General features: G+C 42.4%; 1 protein-coding gene across 1 annotated transcript in view; it reads right to left on the bottom strand.

Annotated features, from left to right (window-relative positions):
* Window positions 1-21,693, bottom strand: part of PRKCH (protein kinase C eta) — a 233,543-nt gene that overhangs the window by 95,351 nt on the left and 116,499 nt on the right. Inside the window, exons 3-9 of the mRNA XM_072838846.1 lie at window positions 21,219-21,369; window positions 18,687-18,721; window positions 15,397-15,485; window positions 13,609-13,738; window positions 11,268-11,395; window positions 8,192-8,335; window positions 7,834-8,007 (exon numbers count right to left, since the gene is read on the bottom strand). Of these exons, the coding sequence (XP_072694947.1) occupies window positions 7,834-8,007; window positions 8,192-8,335; window positions 11,268-11,395; window positions 13,609-13,738; window positions 15,397-15,485; window positions 18,687-18,721; window positions 21,219-21,369 (851 nt within the window). The remainder of the gene's footprint in view (window positions 1-7,833; window positions 8,008-8,191; window positions 8,336-11,267; window positions 11,396-13,608; window positions 13,739-15,396; window positions 15,486-18,686; window positions 18,722-21,218; window positions 21,370-21,693) is intronic.

The following is a 21,693-nucleotide window of genomic DNA, read 5'->3' as shown; positions in this document are numbered from 1 at the left end:
AGCTATAGGGAGCTGTGGGGGGCTGTGGGGAGCCATGGGGGGCTGTGGGAGGCTGTGGAGGGCTGCAGGGGGCCATAGGGGGCTGTGAGGGGCTGTGCAGGGCTATGGGGGGCCATAGGGGGCTGTGGAGGGCTGTGGGGGGGCATAGGGGGCATAGGGGGCTGTGGAGGGCTGCGGGGGGCCATGGGGGGCTGTGCAGGGCTATAGGGGGCTGCAGAGGGCTATGGGGAGCCATGGGGGGGGGCCGCAGGGGGCTGTGGAGGGTTATGTGGGGCTGTGGGGGGCCATAGACAGCTGTACAGGGCTGTGGAGGGTTATGGGGGACTGTGGGGAGCCACGGGGGACCATAGGGGGCTGTAGGAGGGCTTGCGGGGCTGTGGAGGGCTGTAGGTGGTGGTGGAAGGCTGTGGGGGGGGGTGGAGGGCTGTGGGGGGTGGTGCAGGGCTGCATGGGGCTATGGAGTGCAGTGGAGGGGCTTTGGGGAGCTCTGGGGGGCTTTAGGGGACTATGAGAGGCCATGTGAGGCTGTGGGGTGTTATGGGAGTGCCGCATAGCAGGCTGTAAGCCTCCTACCCACCATGCATGTGAAGCTAAGTGTAGGGTCACTCTCTGGACCAATAGGTCCATGACAGAAAAACAGATTCAGGTGGAGGGGCTTATATGGGAAAAAAAAAAAAAAAAGTCAAATGCAAGGATCTTCCTAAAAACAGGGGCCTATGAGTTAAGCCAGAAGTAGAACTTAGGGTTCTGACACCGAAGGTGGTAGTGCTGTCAGTCAGCTGCCTGATATAATTCAGTAAGATTCATTACGGAGCCATATGACCTGCTATCTCATCTGTCTGTCTTTCTGTCTCTCATGCACGTGCTCTCGTATGTACACACACACACACACACACACACACACACACACTCCTTTGCTGATATCTCATACAGCAGCAATGGAGAAAATACAGAGAGTAATATTCCCGCGGACTCATGTTACCAGGTGATTTTCATCATATGTTTTATGGATGACTTAAGTATACCAGAATCACTGCATAGCAGCTGTCTAAATAGACGGTGTTCAGTATGCAGGATTACCTGGTACCTGCGCCTTGGGAAGTAGGATTTCTGACCACCATTTGAGGAGTGGCTTCCTCTGGAAAGCTATGTCCCTGCCAGAACTCCAGCTGCACTGCTTTGTGGACAACCTGGGTAGGCTGACACCCTGAGGACTCCCCTCCCCCAGCCCTCCGCAGCAGCCCAGATGTCCTGAGGAAAGACGGATGGGCAGAGGCTGGCTGGGGGTAGAACTCCAGAACACCAGGCTTCTGTCCCTGTAAAGGAAGGGACCGTGCATTCTGGGGCCCACCTGAAGGCAGACTGCAAACACACACTGGAACATTCCCAAAAAGAGAGGCTCCGCCATGGCTCATCTCTCTGACCTGGGCCTGGGTCCTGCAGATGACAGGCAGTTCTTGGGCACCAGACACAGTGTGTCTTAGGTCTTCGAAATGGAAATTTTTGCCTCAATAAACTGGGTCTCTGAACAAAGACTAAAGCATCTGACCAGTATTTACTTTGCCACTCCCCCTCCTGCTACTGCCCTGTCTTTGTTCTTCCCTCCCTCCACACTCAGCTGAGGCTCCAGGAGGACAGCCAGTGGACAGCACCCCCCAAACCCCCCTCCCTGAGCTGCAGGTGGGGGAGGGGTGGGGGGAAGGGAGGCCTGGATTCCAGGCTGTAAATGCCAGGAGGCTCAGCTGCTGACACAAGAGCCACTGATGAAGATGAAAGGACTGTGAAGTGAATTTAACCTGGAAGAGCAGGGCAGGCTGTGATCACTAGGCCTGCCCCCCAACAGGGACCCTCCCCTCCTCCACCCTGGCTTAGCAAAGCCTCACTCCTCCCCACCCCCATTGTTAAAGAAATATAGTCTCACTACCAAAACCAGCAAATAGAACAAAGAAGAAAAACCATCCATCTTGTCACTACCTTCGTCATCCCCTGGCAGTTTATTTGGCAAAATTTCCTTCCAGGCTTTTTTTGGATGGGCTAGGTTTGCCAATTCACCGTCTTGGACAGAACCTGATATGGATACATGCCACTAATCCTCATAAATCCTGTATTATTTCCTGGGCTCTAACTTCCTAGTTCCACCATTTAGTGTATCAGATTTTAAGCAAGTGACTTAACTCCTCAGCGCTTTATCAACTCAGCAAAATGAAGATAATAATCACACCTGTCCTAAAGGGCTGTTGTAAAAAATGCAAGCAGCAAATAATACATGTTAGGTGCTTATGACGGTGTCTAACACCGTATCGTTCCACAGTGTAATATTCGTTACCACTTTACTGGCTGAAAATCTCCATCCAATGGTCTATTACTTAATAGTCAAATCCTACTGCTGAATGCTGAAGTTGTTCCCGATATTTTCCTATTATAAATAGCGCACTGAAAATTAAACATCTTTATGTGTAACGTTTATTTTATTATTTAGGCTAGTTTCAGAAATAAAATCAGCAGATGTCAGAGTACGAACATTTTTATGAATCCTGATCCAGATTATCAAATTATTCACAAACTATTACGATTCATAATACTATGGCAAATGTATGAGGATGGTGATTTAATTATATATTTGCAAGTAGCGTGCATTATCATGAAAGAACTGGAGGCGGTAATTTATGAGCTCATAATCCTATGAAGCAAACTTGATAGATTATCCACCAATTTGAAATTTATTTATTTATTTTTGTTTTTGCTAAGAACAAGTGTGTCTTCAAAATTCCTACTTTTGGGGTATTTCCTACCCTTCCCTATGGAGTCTGTGCTGGCCCTGGGAAACCCCAGGACATTTTTCTTTGGTGTAAAGAAGGAAGTGGTCATCACAGCAGTGAGTTTTACTTTTGAATAGTGTTCCGCATGTACAAAGCATTTCTGTCTTCTCTCCTTTGGTCCTCACTACAATCTTGCTTTCATTTTAACCATGAGAACTTTAAAGCTCAAAACTATTTTAAGGTAGGCTCATGCCAGCTCAAGGAAAACAAAGTTGGAAGAACTCGGTTCTTCCATGTCCAAGGGCAATGCCCCTTCCATAGCAGCAGGCTAGAGGGGAGCCGAGACAGATGGGAGGTGCTGAAGCAGACGCTGAATCAGTGACATGGGCACTGGTGGGTCACAGCACAGAGCTGCCTCCAGGGTCAGCCTGACCCAGAGATGAACCTTGTCTCCCCTACTTACAGTCCAACGACCTTCTGCAAGTTACCCACTCCCCAGGGCTGGGCATGAGAGGAGTAACAGTTCTCTAAGGGTTTTTATAATGAATAATGAGATGATACTTTGCAAATAGCTGAGTGTGACCCTAATACCTCACCTCAGCTCACTCCTAAATGCCGACCTTGACAGTTCAGCATAACACACGGATTAGCATCTCATTTTAGAGGCCATGGCCTGCCAAACAGAGTAGCAGCTACAGAGTAATGTAACTGCTGTAATTCCTTTTGTAATTAACATTTTCTATTCTGTATTGTTAGTTTTTCAACAGCAAGTGGGGATTGTTATTGGGGATTTCTGACAGATGCACAGAAAATAAATGCCATGCATATTATGGAGGCTGATACTTTGCAAACCGGAGAGAAGGTATAAACTGTATCAAAATGAAAATTGCGTATCTCTAGTTCAGCATGAGAAAATTCACTTGATTCTTTAAGTTGGTTCTCTCTACTTTATCATCTAGACTTAGGGCAGGTGAGAATTCCTCTTATCCTTTGCTTTGGAGACATCTACTGTAAAACACAAATTCTAACTCCCAGTTCTGTTCCTATCGCTGGTGGAGAAATAAAACCACCTTGCAGTAACGACCGCCACCTTGTGGCCGCACATGAAACTACCGCTAGGGAAAGGCGAGCCAGCGCTTAACACCTGCTAAACGCTGTAGAAATTGTGTTATATTTGTTATATGGTAAATAATAATAATAATTTGTTATATGGTAATAATTCATAATAATAATTTGTTATATGGTATAATTCATATTTTTCTAGAAAACTCAGCACTGCTTATGCTACTTTCATATGGCTCTCAATCTGTTCCGGGTTTAGGTCTTGTTCTACTCTACCATAATACAATCTAATTGTGGTGACCTTAGACAGTTCTACAGAATCATGGGGATTTCCCTTTGCAGGCAAAAGTCCTCTGGAGTTCAGTGTGAGATACTTCTTTATTTTTTCATTAGAGTACCTTGAAACAACAGCCACTGCACTACCAGACTAAGTTCACTAACTGCCTGTCAACGGTCTGATTCAAAGGTTATCAGCCAGTAAGGATCATCTAACTTAACGTCACAGAAAACCATCCACTCTTTGGCTCAGGCCCTGAACAGATGATCTGGGTGTAACCCTGTCTGGCTGCCTGATTCATGGTATAATCCTGAGGCTCAATCTTGAAATGCAGGCAGACAACTGGTATCAACCCTCTTGACAAAGGTGTTTTCAAGCCTCAGCTGCTACCCCATTCCCCTCTGAGATAAGAGCTGGATGAGAAAGTGAGGCTGGGGGAGGGCCTTCTGTAGGCAAAGAAAGCACAGAGCACAGGAAATTGAATTTCAAGTATTCTACAGGAAACAGAGACCAGAGCTCCAAAGGAACCCTGGAGTGCAGAGATGGGCAGTCCAGAATCAGGCAAGGCAGCAGGGGTAGTGTGGGCTTTGGGGCCCTTTAAATGAACCAAGGTGAGGTGAGGAGCATATGGCCCCCTGGAGTCCAGACCATGAGGAGAAAGGAGTGCAGGGGCAACCAGGACCTATGAAGCCATTAGCTGATGCCCCAGCTCCTTCCCAGATGCATGATCAGCATGGGAAGTGCATGTAGTACATCCTCATGTTGCCCAGCTTCTAGCCTTCCCCAGCCTGCCCCTTCTCCAGGCTGCAAGTGGTCCTTAACAGCATAGATGTGTTCTTCGTTTAAGAGACACTTAAACTGGGACACCTGGGTGGCTCAGGTCATGATGGGGGGCGGGGAGGGGAGGTGTCCCAGGATTGAGTCCCCCAACAGGCTCCCTGTAGGGAGCTTGCTTCTCCCTCTGCCTGTGTCTCTGCCTCTCTTTCTGTGTCTCTCATGAATAAACAAACAAAATCTTAAAAAAAAAATAAAAAAGAAAGAGCAAGCTGCTTAAACACCTGTGAATGCTCAGCCTCACTCAGAAGTATGCCAATGAGAACTCTGAAGAAACCATTTTTCAAATCTGTCCAATCACTGACATGATAGGTTGCATGGTATGATGGGATAGTGGGGAAAAGAGGCCTCACACATGGCTTGGAAATCTGAATTCAGAAATACAGGCAAGCAAGAGAGAAGAGTCTGGGCTCTACAGTCAGACTTCCTGGGGTCAAAACCTCTGTCTCTTAGAAGTTAAATTTCTTTAGGCCTCAGTCTCCTTATCCAGAAAATGGGAGTGGTGCTAACTTACTGGGGCTACTCTAAGGATTTAATGAGAAAATGCTCATAGACACTTAGGACAGTGCCTGGCATACAGGTGATAAAATGTTAGCTATCTTTAACTGCTATGGAGAAGAAGCTGATTGGACTCAGTCACAATTTTCAATGCACATAGCATAGGCCAGGCAATACCACTTCCGGTTGCGTGTCATATAAAAATAATAGAACAATATGTAAAGATACAAGGGGACTCAACACAACATTGATTGGAATAAAAGAGTAGGTACAACCTAAATACATAACAATAGGAAACAAGTTAAATAAATTATGTCATGGTCTTAAAATGGAATACTATGCAGCTATTTTTAAAAATGAGGCAGCTAGATATATACAAATATGACACAATCTCCAAGATATATTATTACATTAAAAAAATAAGGTGTAGAATGTGATGTAGAAGGTGATGTATACTACCACTTGTGTTTTTAAGAAAATACAGATGCATATATGTTTATGGGTGTATGTTTTCATGTTTTAAAAATTTTTTCAAGGGACGTCTGCATGGCTCAGCAGTTGAGCACCTGTCCATGGCTCAGGGCGTGATCTGCGGTCTCAGGATTGAGTCCCATATCAGGCTCCCTGCCTGGAGCCTGCTTCTCCCTCTGCCTACATCTCTGACACACTCTCTCTCTCTCTGCGTCTTTCATGAATAAATAAATAAAATCTTTTAAAAAATAAAATAAAAAGTAAAATAAAATTTTTTCAAAAGGCTACGCATCAAATTAGTAGTAACTGTTTCTTTCAGAAAAAGGATATGGATATTTAGAGAATGCTTCTATTACCCATTGCAGAAAGTTAGCTTTTTTTCATAGTTAAAAAATACAATCTGATGTCATTCCTCTGCTTAAATTTCTTACGTTTGCTCTTAGACTAAAATCTCAGCTCCTAAAAAAAATAAAATAAAATAAAAATAAAATCTCAGCTCCTTAACAGAGCCTTCAAGGCCCTTCACGGCTGGGCCCAGTCACCTCTGCCCCAACAGTTCTCTCCACAACCACCCCCCGGCAAGCCTCCATTCTTCAAGCATGCTGAGCTTTATTTACACCTCACACCTTCACTAACCGCTACACCTGTGCATATGCTGCTCCTCTAGATGGAACGTTCACCTTCATTTTCGTTGCCTCATCATTCTAACTCACCCTTCTGGTCCAAGCTTAGCTGTCCTATTTTCCCTAGAAATGCACTGCAGTATCCCAGTACAGCTGGGATGTCCCTGTTCTCCTCCCACACCTCCCACGGCCCTGATGGTAGCAGAGATAAGGAGTGTGTCCAGGGTTCTCTTTCCCAAAATGCCTTCTGATTTCAAGAAGGTTCTGAAACATCTGTGGCAGACTCTCTGGGTGCCTTCTCAGGAGCCATCTCTCCTGTTTGTTGAAGACAGAAGCCAAGTTCCAAGCCTGACGCTAAAGAGACAGCAGAGTGCCATGTCCCAGGGGATGAGTCAACGTTAGTGGGAGTCAACCAGGGTAAACCTACTTATCTTTGCTAGATATTTGCTCTTCCAGTATCCTTTGCAGCTAAGGGTGAGCAGGTGATTTTTTCTTTCTTGATAAAAGGAGAGTGGCCCATGATGTCTTTGTGCCTCTGTCCTTATGCTTCCTGCTTCAGATGCCTTCACATGAGGTGTGAAGTTGAGGACTACGGTAAATAACTTGAGACCCCATGGGGAAGAGATGCCGCATGTCATTGAACAACTAATCCAACACTAGCCTTGTCACTGCCAGACTTCAAGAAAAAAGGGGTTGTAAAACGAGCTAAACCCATCCTTTCTATTTATTACATACATGACTCTTGGGTATTCTGTTAACTGCAGCCAAAAGTGTTCCAAACTGGGTACCATAATAGAGTAGACAGACTTGAATCCCAGGATCGGTTCACAGAAATCAAGCAAAGGATCCCTGATTGAGGCAAGGAGCAATGCCTTGAGACTTTACAAATTAAGTTTCTCAGGACTTAACCCTGATCTGAACTTTTGTGCCCAGGTCATAACTAGTTCAGCATTTAGGGGTAAAGCTAAGGTCAAAGTCACCAAGATAAGCAGTCCATGACATTTACTCTGTTCTTAGACTTCTGTATCCTTCACTCTGCTAGAGAAAGCTTATATACGAAGACCTTTTCAACCTCAAGATGATCCTTCTCTAGAACAACATGACAGTAAGCAGTTAGTTCATTGGTTTCAACTTTCTTCCAGAGGTCATGAGAAGTTACTGGCCATGAGAAGTTATCTCCACATGGCCCTACAATGAGAGTTCATCCCTCAAAACTTTGATGCATTGCTTTATGAAATCTTCAACATCTCATTGTCCCATCTCTTTAAGAAATGAGGCCATTGAGGTGGTAAATGGGAGTGCTACTTACAGGTGTTTGAAAGCAGCAGAACAACTGTGTGAGGAAGGGGTGGTTGCGAGCCAAAGATAGGATCCTTTTTTCCGTCATCGTGCATTCCACATCATCATCCTGCAAGATCACGTCCTTCTTCAGCACCTTCACAGCATAGAGCTCTCCTGTTTCTTTTATTCTTGCAAGCATCACCTATGGCAAAGCAAGAGAAGGGAGCACAGGCATGAGAACTCTGGAGATTCTTAGGGTGTGGGAACACATGGGGGACAAAAAGGGCCTGGCACTTGGGAAGTATGAGCATGCTGTATGTACATGCACACTCAAATGACATACATGTAGGATATTTACTTTAACCCAGACACCTATCAAGACTCACCTTCCCGAAGCTCCCCTTCCCCAACACTCGGATGAACTCAAAGTTGTCGATACCAAGTCGGCTGGAAGAATTAACTCCGATCCCATTTCCCTCTTTGGTGTTTTCCCTCCCCTGTCGTCTTAGAGTTGACCTGGAAACGAGCTTCTGCAAAGAGAAGTAGGAAAACATGGAGTCAGAGGTCACAGCATGGGCATGAAGCATTTATGGATGGAGAAGACCTTATATGCTGCCTCAACTCTCAACACAACAGGTGGGGAAAGATCATTTCAGCTTGATATGTGATAAAGTTCTGCCATTCAAAACTACCTCAGTACCAGCTCCTGATATGTGCTTACTGTATTTGAGAAAGAAACATTTTAAAATATATCTAAGCCACAGAGAGTTTCAGTGTGAACTCAAACGGGCGTGTATAAAACACGAACGCCTTAGTCTGGTCCCTCCAGTGGCTTACAAGTGGCTTTCCACAGGATGGTCAGATTCCAAGAGCGCCACCTGGTGTCCACTTCATTCAAAGAGCGGTTTTCACATTTTATCCAAGGATCCATACCAGGATGTGAATGAATGAAGCAATATTTATTACACAATATTTTAAATTATATAAGAGAAGTAAATTAATATAACTAGGATAATGAATGAATGTATGAAGGATAAAATTTTAAATACCTCTCATCAGCCGTCTTCAAAAAAAATAAAAGCAATTGTACATACACACATACCTAGCTTTACACTTTTAAAAAATATAATAAAATTGTTGTTTCATAACACACATTTTCTCTTTTTTTTTTTGATAGGGATAACACACATTTTCATTTAACACTTTGTCATGTGTATTCTCCATATCCTTCAAGAACATGAGTTTTAAGGGCTGTCCAATATTCTGTTTTATGGATATATCACAGTTTATTCATTAATTCCCCTGCTATCAGAAACATAGGTTATCTCCCATTTTGGCCAATTTAAATACTACCATCATGAAAATCCTTGCATGCAAATCTTTAAAGCAGGGTGATCAAGAATCTAGGTGCTCAAGCAAGCTGCCTGGGTTCAAATCACAGCTCAGTAACCTGATCCTGTAATTTTGAGCAAGTTACCTACCCGTTGTCTCTGTGCCTCAGTTTCTTCTAACAAAGAAGATGTTATAGCCTCTGCCACACAAATTATTATGAGGAATGAATAAAAGCACATAAAGCACTTAGATTGGTGCCTGGCACATTCAATACACATGAGCTGAGCTGCTGTCATTATCATCATGATCATGAGCATTATCTATTTTCTTAGCTTTCTGGAAATGCAATCTTTTGGTACAAAATGTAAATCTTGAAGACTTCTGATACACTGTCAACTGGCCCTCCAGAAACGCTGATCACCAGCACAATGAGAGCTCCAGTCTCACCATACTGAACCAGAAGTAGGTGTGGCCTCCTCAGTGGGTAACCCACCCCATCTCAATGGTACAAGCCCTGTCACAGGGAGGGATCTACACAAAGGCAAGATGACTTGCAGATGTCCATCGTGGGACATTTATAAGACAAACTACCACTAGACAACAGATCAAAAGTCTAACATTCTGAAGCTCTTGACCTATTTAGCTGAAAACCCCCGGCTTATCTGGAGCAACTTCTAAGCAATGTTTTCAATAAACAACAACTGTGCAATTGCTTGAAGCTACAAGGATTTTACTTACTCAATCCAATAAAACAGTGATTATGGATATAAAATGGATCATCTTAAAAATCCAATTGCTTTTAGTAGTTTCTCCCCCAGATCTCTGATCATAAATATTGCAAGATAAAAAAACTTAACTAGCTTGAATCTCACTTCCTCCACTTAAATACTTCCCCTGGTTGGGCTGGTATTAGCTAGAAAACTCTAAGCCAGTATTTCTCAATCTTTTGTTTTAACCCATTCTTCTCTTTTGATAGACTTAAGATTCTTTTTCGTGTCGTACTGTCAAATAACAGGTAATTTTGGTTTTTTCACTTTTAAATATCATAACATTAAAGATACTTGGTTCAAGGGACAAATGACAAATGGCACTGCCTATTGTGCCACTTGGTCTGTCTTATTCCCATTACATTTTAGGAGCCTGGTGCAGGCTGAATTCCTTAATCTATGCCCTTCGGAACAGTTGTCCCATGCACTAGAAATCCCCCTCATGGCATCAGCATCCCACCTGTCCATCCATGGGCTAAACATCAGACATTGCTAACACTTTCCTGAAATAAAGGAATATAATCTCAGTCCAAGTCCCTAATCTACCCATAACAAGGAAACAGGGTGGTGATTATGGACGTTTCTGGATAACCCAACAGTGACAGTGATGGTGCTTCCCTTCCTAAGTACCCAGAAACATTTAACAGTTAAGTCTAGAATTTTCCTAAACCGGATATCAAGCTAAACCTTTCACAAACCACAACAGTAGCCATGGCTCTTTCCCAGTGCTCTGCAGGCCCAGCCAGGAAGGCAGCAATAGGACATGAGTCTGGGAAGCAGTTGAGGCTCTAACGGTCACAGCAAGTGGAGGTGACTCAGGGAGGCTGTAAGACAAAACATGCCCACGGCAACTGACAACCCCACCCACTCCCAAGAGCCAAGAGGAAGGAACTCCTGATTGTCGCTGAGCTTGAGAGATAAATTCACAATCCATAAACAAAAACTGCAGAACAGCTAGACTCCAGAGCTGTGGAGAACCTCAAAGATCTTCAAGTTCAACCCCGTTAGAGGGGAGGAAGCAACTCCAGAGTTGCTAGTCAACTATACTGCAGGGGCCCCAGCTAAAAGGAAAACCCAGGGCCCTGGACTCCAGGGCTGTACCAGACCACAGGAAGCTAATTAAAAAAAAAAAAAAAAAATCCTTCTTCTGCTTCCTGCTATATCTGCATGCTTGTTATTTCATGTCATATAACTGTATACAGAATCTTCTTGGTGGAACAAAATGCTCTTAAAAAATACAATAAATCTTGATTATTGTGTTTGCTGAGATTAGGAACTTTGCTTATGCCACATGCACTCATTTGGACTTGCCACATCTGAACAACGTCTAAATTGCAATACATTGCAAAAAGCAAAGTCTCACCGAGGTTGGAGAAATATTTCCGGGCTGGAGGCCCATTCCTGCCAGGGTCTTGGCTAGCTCCACTGCATTTACACCACAGTTAGGTGCCACGTTCGCCTGACATCGAATGTGGACATTCATCTTACATACTGGAGGGGGGGAAGAGAAGAGAATCCACATTCAGGAAGGTGCCAATTCAACATACACTGCAAAAAAGAACTTTAATAACCTGAAAGATGATGACAGAGGAATTGTACAGGCTGCACAATGCCATCTTCTCATTAAACTGAATTCACACTCCAAACAAACTCTGACATCTTTCCCATTTCCATTTTATGCAGAAGCAGAAAGCCTGGCACACTGATAAATAATAAATTTCAAATCCACTTTTTCACCGTGACTTGATGAAAGACATTCATCTAAATGATATGTAGTAGTCAAAGCCGATTTAACAGCATGATTCAATACAGAAATCAAAATGCTCATCCCAGTGAAGTTTCAGTCAATTAACAAGGCATCATGTCAATTGACTCTATGCTTTTGCCTGTATCCCTCAATAAAAGGTAGCAATCTAAATGCCACATATAGATTGCTGTTCAGACAGGATGGAAACGGTGTTTCTGAGAGAAAAACCTCTAAAGCTCTCTTTCTGAATATTGTTGTGGTTGGGTGGCCCTCACAGCACAGGGTACAGCATCCTGTGGGGCTGTGGTTCTCAGTGCTTGCAGCCTGTGCTTCTAACTACTTCACGGGGGAGAGAAGCAACTTTTTTAAAGGTCAAAGTAAATGGCAGTTGGAAGAGGAGAGAAGAGCAAGCTAAGTTCCTGGTGCAGAGGTAACTGACCTGGGAGGATGAAGGGACCCAAGGTCTAATCAGCAGAAAGTTCTGACACAGTTTCTTTACTGGGGCCCTGCTGATTGGGAGGCAGAACTCAAACCACAGGCAACATATTCCTGCATCAGGAGTGTCAACCCATCGTTGGAAGCATGCACAGATCCAGGCTCTGTGGGGTCTGGATTTATGTAATTTAGGGTGCTCTCTTTTAGAGAAAGAATATCCAATCAAGTGGAGAGTTCTGGAAGATACCCTTGCAGGGAAGGCACCCTGAGGCTTAAGCTTCATTAGCTTCATGGTGAAAGCCAGTACAGAGAAGCACACCTGCAGTGCCCTCTCTAAAGGACCATGTGACAATAAAAGCAAAAATTACAGGAGATGGATCATTGTGTGTGTGCTACCCTCAGGCCACGAGGGACAAGAACAATGCAGATGAGCCCCACGCCTGGCCCTGCGTGACAGCAACAACTATACAAAAGCAGAAAGTGACTTTTGCAATGAAAGCCACACCTAGGGGTCACCATCCAACTTCAGATCAAGCAGTGCCTGAACCAAAGCTACACATGAGCTGGTTGCTGTTTTGGTTGAAAAAGAATTATTTCATGTTTCTAGGAAAAAAGAATTATTAAATAACGTTCTAAAGAGATTTTTAAAATTTGCCCCTCCTAAAGACAGGTGACTAGTCCCTTTATGTTGGCAGAGCAGGCTTGGTGAGTCCAAACACTTGATGGAAGTTGTCTGGCTGCAATGACATCAACTCTGCCTCCCCCAGTGACTCAGGATTTATCTAGAGCTTCAGGCTGAAATTCACCTGTATTTCCGCAGGGGACTGCACCCCATGACAGCCAGACTGTCATGGCAACACTCAGTGGGAGACAACTTGAAACTCCCCAGCTCCTAACAGGACAGGAATCACACCTTACTCTCAGACCCTTTGCTAAGGCCAAAGTTCCCAACTCAAGCTCCATTGGGCAGAGTTACTGAAGCACAAGTCCATGGCCAAAGCTCAAGCATCCTTCACCCCACCTACCTCTCCAATCTCTATCCACCTCTTTGAGGAAAAGACCCAGGGCAGCTTTTCTTGTGCTTTTACTCGATTCCTGCTTATTTCTGGTGAGGTCGCTGGACCTACTCTCCTGCCAGTTCTTACTCATAACCGAAGCCTCTCCTTCGGCCACCTCACCTCCTACCACCTTCCGTTTCTGACCAAGATCCCATTTTTTCCTCTTTCAAATATCTATTAAAATATGCAGCAACTAGCAGGCCCTAAGCACTAAACAGATGACAGCCAGCTACACAGAACACTGAGTTTAACAACTGGCTGAATAGACATTTAGGAAATCTTTTAGACCAGATGTAGCTCTCTTTACATGCCTGACCAGGAACACATAAGCACAGACTACTAAGATATAATTCACAAAGTGCCTCAAACCATCGATCCTAGGTCAGAGGCTGAGCCTATAGGATTCCGAAAGCTTGTAGCTTGGTGCTTTCATGAAGTGGGTACCCAGCACCCTAGCATCTCACTTTTACACTGAAGTCCTTGTCGCATTATCCCCCAGAGCAGCGAGCCACAGTGATCGCAGAATGTTGGTACTTTGTAGTTGTGAATACTGAACTTGTGTGGGATGTTGATTCCGAACCTCTGTTCAGCAATCTGTAAAAGGGAAATAGAAGCACAAGAGCTAGAATGCCACACCAACATCTTTTGTAGAAACTGTAACAGGAGGCCCCCAAATGCAGTGTTACCATGACACCTGAGCTAGGTAGATTATTTCACTGTACTCAGGCCTTCCTCGCCAGGCTGAGCACATTTTCTAACCAATAAGACTAAAAAGAAGGGGTGTAGTGTGCATCAGATGGTTCACCATTTGGGGAGATAAATGGTGATAAATGACCTTTTTATCATCTTTATATTCAGGCTGTATTTCTCTCCTTGACAACTCCCTCACACCCATGTCTATTTCCTAGAACCTTTTAACTTCAGGATTAAACAGGTCTCTTATAGACCAAATACACTTGCTAACACCACAGGCTTTTCCAGATATTGTATTGGTGGGGACCTGGGAGGAGAGGGTGGCATCCAAAGGGCATGGAACCACAGAAGGAATTCATTCCATGGTGACACTCTAGTGGCTTCCTAGTGGCTTTGCCCAGCATTTGCATTTTACAATCTGAGTGCAAAGGTCCTGCTTTAATCTCACCAACTGCTTCCAGCACATAATCAGACTAGGCATATGCTCTATGGTCTATGTCACAATTTGGTTTTGTTTGTTTGTTTTTAAAGATTTTATATATTTAGTCATGAGAGACACAGAAAGAGAAAGGCAGAGACATAGGCGGAGGGAGAAGCAGGCTCCATGCAGGGAGCCCGATGTGGGACTCGATCCTGGTACTCCAGGATCATGCCCTGAGCCAAAGGCAGATGCGCTCAACCGCTGAGCCACCCAGGCATCCCTATGTCACAATTTGAAACAACAGCAGATTCACATGTGACAAGGAGTGCAGCAATTATAACTCCTCTTGAAACTTTGCTGGTCTCTTTCTCATAAAAGCAGTAGCACGTACCTCTGCACGTGCTCTTGAGCAGTCGTCCTATCTGTGTGCTGCAAGCAATACTGAGCTCAAAGTCAGACTCTCCCATGCTTCTGCAAATCCACCACTCACTGTCAGCAGTACTCCATCTGCTTTCTATCCCCACATTTAGATTGTGCCCAGCCCGGCTGAATGCAATGTGAGTGACAAGAACAAGATTCAAACCTTTATATATAGAAGCGCATCCTCCCTGAAATTTTGGAAGACACCGGAGGGGGCTAACAGTCACCTTATTGAGGAGGCACAACTGACAGTTAACAAATACTTTTCACATCAGTTCTATCTTGCGTAAGCCTCACAAAAGTCATGTGAAGGAAATAGAAATCACATTTTAAGACTGAGACTGACAGAGAGGTTAGCTGGCAGAGGCTGGATTCTGCATTCAAATACTAGTCATTTGATGCCAACCTCAGGGATCTTTTAAGCCCTCCAAAACTCTCTCCAAATTAGAAAAACTGATGCTGAGAGCTTGTGACCAGCTGGTCACTAATGGGATCAACTCAGGGACAGGTCATGCTACACAAGCAGAGAAATAAAAATACCATAAAATAAAAAGGAGAGAAAATTCAATTCTGATATCACCATTCACCTCAAGGAGTGTGGAAGGGAAGTAGAAAAGGGATGGAGTGAGAAAAATAGAGAGAGAGAGAGAGACAGAATAGAATTGATGTGCAAATAAGCTTGTGCAGGCACTTAATTAGCAAACTACGATCTTCTTACCTTTGAATCCATTTTGTTAATATTGTTCTGGCAAGTGCAGGCTGTAACAATTAGATGATGGCAGCGTTTATGGACAACACAGGTGCACACTAGGGAATTAAATGCATGGTTACACATTCATTAGAGGCTCACGGTCAGCCAGTCCTAATAGAGTCAACAAGGGCTATACCATGCCAAGGTGACTTGATTTGGGTGTCTGGCCCACACACGGGCATCCAGGGCACCCACCCCTCCCATAATCAATACCATTACCCTAACTCATGCCTCTGCTCACATCCAAACTATTCGCACTCACATCTTGAGCCTACTTCATCCTTTCTGTCTTTAATAACACCTGCACTCACCACCACAGGAATCCTCTCACGATATAATCCTGGTCACCTTGCCCCACGATCTAAACCTTCAATAGCCTCTCGCGGCCAGTGAGTTGAGTTCAAATTTCCCAGGTGGGTTTCAGGCCTTCTGGAAGCTACCCCAAGCTTCCTGTTACCTTTCTTTTCTGGGCACTCTTTGTTCCTGGAGAAACTAGACTGGCTGCTCTTCCTGGAGTAAGCCTTTGCTCTTCCCCACACACTGACCATGTCTTACTCAATCCCTAGGACATTCTCTTTGTCTATTGTCTAACTACTTATGTTTATGATAAGACACACTTGAGAAATGTCTCTTCCATGAAAATATACTACCCTTGGTTCCCCTTCTAGACCAAACTATCTCTCTCTCCTTGGTTCTCTTACAACCCTTAGCCTGCCCCCCAGTGTCAACTCTTCCACACATAGCCTCCAATGGCCTTAGACTTCCCAGGCAGCATGATGCCTTGAACAAAGTAGGCACTCATTAAATATTTGCAGAATGACTCAATCAACTATTTGAATACTTAGAACTTTCAAACATTTTTTCCCCCATTTCCATCTGGATAACTGACATAGGGCAGACAGAGTTCAGTTTGCCATTAAAAGATGAGCAATTACAATGGAGCAGTATGAAAATACATGTTATTTTTTAGATCTTTCAAGACATGTAGAGGTTTTTAGGATTAAGTACATAAACACTGATGACATGTCAGCAAATAGTAATATACTTTAAAACAAATCTAGCTTTCAGCAGGCTTAATTGGCAGGGGAACCAAATTGAAAGTTCCCAGAGAATTTGCCTTTTTAGATGAGGGGATCTCCAAACCATCCCTCACATAGAAAAATCTTATATTCTGAAGCATCTGAGGTTTGGTTATTTTTGTCATTAGCTTGGCTAGAAGTTTACCAATTTTATTGAACTTTTTAAAGAATCAGCTTTTTATTTGGTGGATTTTCTCTATTGTTTTCCTAATTTCAATTTTACTGATTTATGCTTTAATCTTATTTTTTCTGCTTACTTTAAGCTTCTCTCCTTTATCTAATTTCCTTAAAGATGAAAACTTAGATACTGATTTTAGGTCCTTCCTTTTTAATGTATGCATTTAATGCTATAAACTTTCCTCTGAGTACTGCCTTTGCTGCATCCCAAAATTTTGATAAAATGTACTTTTATTTTCATTTGGTTTGAAACATTTATTATTTTTTCTTGAGTCTTCTTTTATCTGTGTGTTATTTCAAATGTGTTGTTTAATCTCTAAATATTTGGGGGGCTTTCCAGCTATCTTTCTGTGATTCACGTGTACTTTAATTCCACTGTGGTCTGAAAAGAAACGTTTTATGATTCTATTTCTTTATGACTTCTATTCTTTTAAATTTGTTAAGGCTTATATCATGGGCCAGAATATGGTCTATACTGATAAATATTCCTTGCGAGCTTGAGAACAATGCGTATTCTGCTATTGTTAGGTGAGGTAGTCTATAAATGTCAATTTAATCAAACTGTGATATCCTTACAGATTTTCTGCCTGCTGGACCTATCAGCTACTGAGATATTGAAGTCTCCAACTGTAACAAAAGATTTGTCTATATATCCTCACAGTTCTATCAGTTTTTGCCTCACGTATTTTGACTCTCTATTGTTAGGTGCCTACATGTTAAGGATTATTAGGTCTTCTTGAAAAACGGGCCCCTTTATCATTACATAATGCCTCTTCAATCTGAAGTCAGCCTTGTCTATTGATTAGTGTTAGCATGGTATACCCTTCTCAAACCAAGTATTTGGTTTTATGTCCCTTAACAAGATGTGAACATATTGGGGTCTTCATATCTCCTGATCAACATTCTTTCCTGTTCTTTCAACAACAAGTGGCCCACTGAGAATCAGTCCATCAAATATCCTGCACTAAAAGCATAAGACAGATCAGAGTTGACTGCGGACATGTCCCTGTGCTGGAGAGGGACCAAAAAGTAATATCAATTCTTATATGTGAACTATGTTCTCATTTGGGACTAAGATTAATAGCATAAAGTCAATTAAAGTCTTATTGATTATATATTCTATTTTTTCTAAATTTGAGAACCCAATAGAATTGCTCATACATGTTAAAGTGAAAATTATATCCAAGAGTATGTCCTATACCATTCTAAAGGAAAGAATGTTCTTACCTCACCTTCTCCAGAAGAGAAGGCAGGATTTCCTTACTGACATGGAGGCTACCACTCCAGGAGAGGTAGTGCTATTTTACCAATCATCTGTAGAGTGCAAATCAAGAAGATAGGTACCCTATGTATTGTGTGATGATGCTCAAGCCAACAACAAAGATAGTCCAAATAAAAGACAAACCAATCCAGTCTGGCTAAATCTGAGTAAGAGCCTTCTTTAACTCCTCCCATTTGGAACACTAGTAAATTGGTTTTATCTTAGAATTGTGAAAATCAAAATAAATTTAATGCATAATAACTTACAAGATTATTAACATATTAACTTTGAACATTTCTCACATTTTTTAAAATTAGAAAATCAAAAAGCAACTGGGATAATAGCTTCTATTCCCTATGTAGGTTAAGAGACAACACTGTGCCACTTCTCACCCCTATTAACAACAGGGTTGTAAAAGACAAAAATTTAGCTTCAAGATTTAAGGGTACTGCTCACAATATGGCATTACCTTTCAGTGTTTTCATGTTATTGCAGAGGCAAAACTTTAAACAAACTTTATTAGGTATCTCAGCTTTAGAAATAAAAATATTCCTTCTATGCTATCTAAAACGTAGCCAAAATTTAAACCACACTAAAAAGTTGCAATTCTATAGGGGGGTCTCATTTGACCTGCAGAGTTATTTATCACAATATTAATGAAATGTATCTGTCTCCTCTTAGTATAATCAGTTTTTAACATAGGAACAAGATTAAACATAGTTTTTAAAATGTTTTCTTACCTTGACATTGATAACCCTGTTTCCCGAATACTCCCCTGTTCAAGACAACAGAGAAAAAAGTCATCATCAGTCTATTTCAGCCACAGTCCTCCTGTAGTCATAGTACTTAAGGAAAACAAATGCATGCCATCCTTTGCTCCTTTATGAAAAGCATAATTTCAGAGAAGAAGCAAAGATGAGGTGCTTTCTGAGCCCTTGTTACCACAAAGACAGAGGAAGTCACCTGATGACCAGAATGCTCCAGTGATATACACAGGTGGATATTGGCGATCCTCATTCCACCCACCTCCCTCTATGGCAAACCCCATGTCCTCATCTGGTCTTATGGGTCTTATGACTGAGCCTCAGCCTGAAGGATCACTCCACCTTTGACATTTGCACTCACATACTCATAAAGATCCACAGGTTGTGAAGTAAACAGCTGAGCCTACAGAAGCTGCCTGGCCTGAGGCTCCCTCCCTCTTCTTTGTGCCCCCATCAGACCTTAGAGTTCAACAAGGGGTGAGGCACAGAAGTGCTGCCACAAGATGCCCGTCAGGCCCACAGCTGTCATCTTGGTCTCTCCCCTAGGATATTCTCTGGGCAGTGATGACATTATCCCCATTCTCATTTAACACAGACCATAGTTTATTAAGCCTGGAGATGTGCCAGGAACCAAGCCACATTGCTGACATATAGCATCTCATTTAATCCTCGCAAAAGCCATGCGAGGTAGCAGGCATAACAGGAAGGCTCACAGCACAGACTCTGAAACCAAACGGCCTAGGCATGATTTGGGACACATCATTAATTCCTTTGAACCATAGTTTCTTCATCTATGAAGGGCAGTTAATGACCACAGTACCTACTTCATAGGGTTGTCATGAAGATAGAAAGAGGTGATAATGTAAAATGCTTAGAATGGCACCTAGCATTTTAAGATCTATATAAAAATTCATAATGTAAGCAAAAAAATTATCTTTATTTTACAAATAAGGAAATATTGATGGATTATATACCTTATCTAGGTTCACACATTTAGTTGGTGATGAGACTGAATGCCAGAGTATATACTCTTAACCATATATATGTAACATACATTAATATTATATTGTGTGTGTGTGCCTGTGTATACGGGTGTGTGTGTGAGAGTGAGAAAGAAAGAGAGAATGTGCAAGCGAAGGCTAGTTGAGTGGGAGTTAATGTTTTCTTGGTGGAAAAAAATTTAGTGAAATTATCAAAAAAAGTTTCCACTGAGAACGTTAGTTGAGGTCCCAGGTTGTCACCACAAATGCCCACAAGGGTAGGCAAGTCACAGAAAGGAGGGAGGCAGAATGATGTGACATGAAATGAAGAGTGGCAGATCTTTCAGGTCAGGAAAACCACAAGGAGGGAGGTGGACAACACCTAACTAGAGAATACAGATCCCACAAGAGTGGAAAATGGGCTCAAAGTGGCCAACACTTTTGATTTGTTCAATTATCACAGCAGGAACTGTTTCTTTCTGAAGACTAGAATTGTGATGGCACATTTGTAGGCATCATATCAACAGCTAGTTTAAGGTCTTTGGTTTAGACAAGACTCTATTCTTAATGTAAAATGCCAGAAACACTAACCCTGGACTCTGACTGCTAAAAGGTAGCAGGTACTTTTAAACCAAAGTAATCTCACACACACACACACACACACACACACACACACACACACAACCAAACCACAAACTCATGATTGATAACTTAAAAAAATTTACTTTGAACCAAGTGCTTTTGACTTAAACAAAATGACTAAAGTTTGCAACAAAAACAAGGATTTCCTTTTATGCTATAGATACTCATATGTCTTTTCTCCTTCAGAGATGGGCATGTATGTGTACATTTTTGGATGTGTGTAAGGGATCGTTTCCTTCTTCCCTTTCCAAATAAATGTGTTTAATGTTGGCTCTAAATGATGATAGCAATTAACAAATTTATTTTACAGTATAGATTTGCCACTGAGGCTTAAGCTTCAGTCACACGTATAGTAAGATATTGCCCCAATTTATCTAGAATTTCTCAACTGTTAATTATTGCAATTCCTTAATACCAAGGATTATAGTATGCAATCACTATAAGTTATTACCTTTGGCCACATACACTGTATGCTCACTGTACTTACAATAATTAATTTCTGTAACCTATCACATAAGTCATACTTTTTTTAAAGCAATACTGTTGTTTTTTTCTCTCTTACTCAGTGGCTGATTATCCAATTTATTATCTATATATTGATTGATTAGTCTCCCTAATTAGTGCCTCTTAACCAGTTAATGATTCATTAGCACCTTTCCCCAAATGATTGGAAGAAGAAATAACATCTAAAACTTGGATCTGTAAATTTAGATTCTTTTTTATTGGGAATTAAAATTGCTGGATCAATATATTAGAATAAAAAGCAAAAATCAGATCCTAAAACAATTCTTCATAATCATGCTTCCTATGAAACTACACACAACCAGAGGAGGTCTTGATTATAGAAAGAAGCTCCTAGGAAGAGAGAAGCCAGGGAACCTCATACCAGATAAACTCCCTGCAGTGAGAGCAGTAGGTGGGCTGCCTCAGGTACGTGGCCATAAACTTGTGTCCATTGATCTGGTGGACTCGCCTTCGCATAGCCCTTTGGCGCTTCCTGGTAAAATGTTTGAAGATTCGGTCTCTCTGGAGAGTGGCTGTACATTAAAAGAGAGGAAAAAAGATTAATGTGCAAATGAATCTAGCTGTATCTAATGTATAAGAAAGCATAATAGCTCAAATACTCTCCACATTGTTTCTTCTTTATTGAAGATACAAAATACCCCAGAACATCATCATGCTTCCTAGGGACCTTAGGACTCTTAATTTGTAAGGGTCAGACCTAAATGAACTCTGAGATTACCGACTGCTTAATTATACCTGGCTATCTTGGACCAGTGGCTCTGGCACAGACCATAGGTTCCCCAGGGTTCTAATGTTCCAGTATGAGATATCAACCTGGTCTTCTAGCTCCTATCCAG

Source organism: Canis lupus, chromosome 9 (assembly GCF_048164855.1).
Source record: "Canis lupus baileyi chromosome 9, mCanLup2.hap1, whole genome shotgun sequence".
In the NCBI taxonomy this organism is placed as follows: domain Eukaryota; kingdom Metazoa; phylum Chordata; class Mammalia; order Carnivora; family Canidae; genus Canis; species Canis lupus.
The sequence above is the reverse complement of the archived record's forward strand: the minus strand, read 5'-3'. Positions and strand labels throughout refer to the sequence as shown.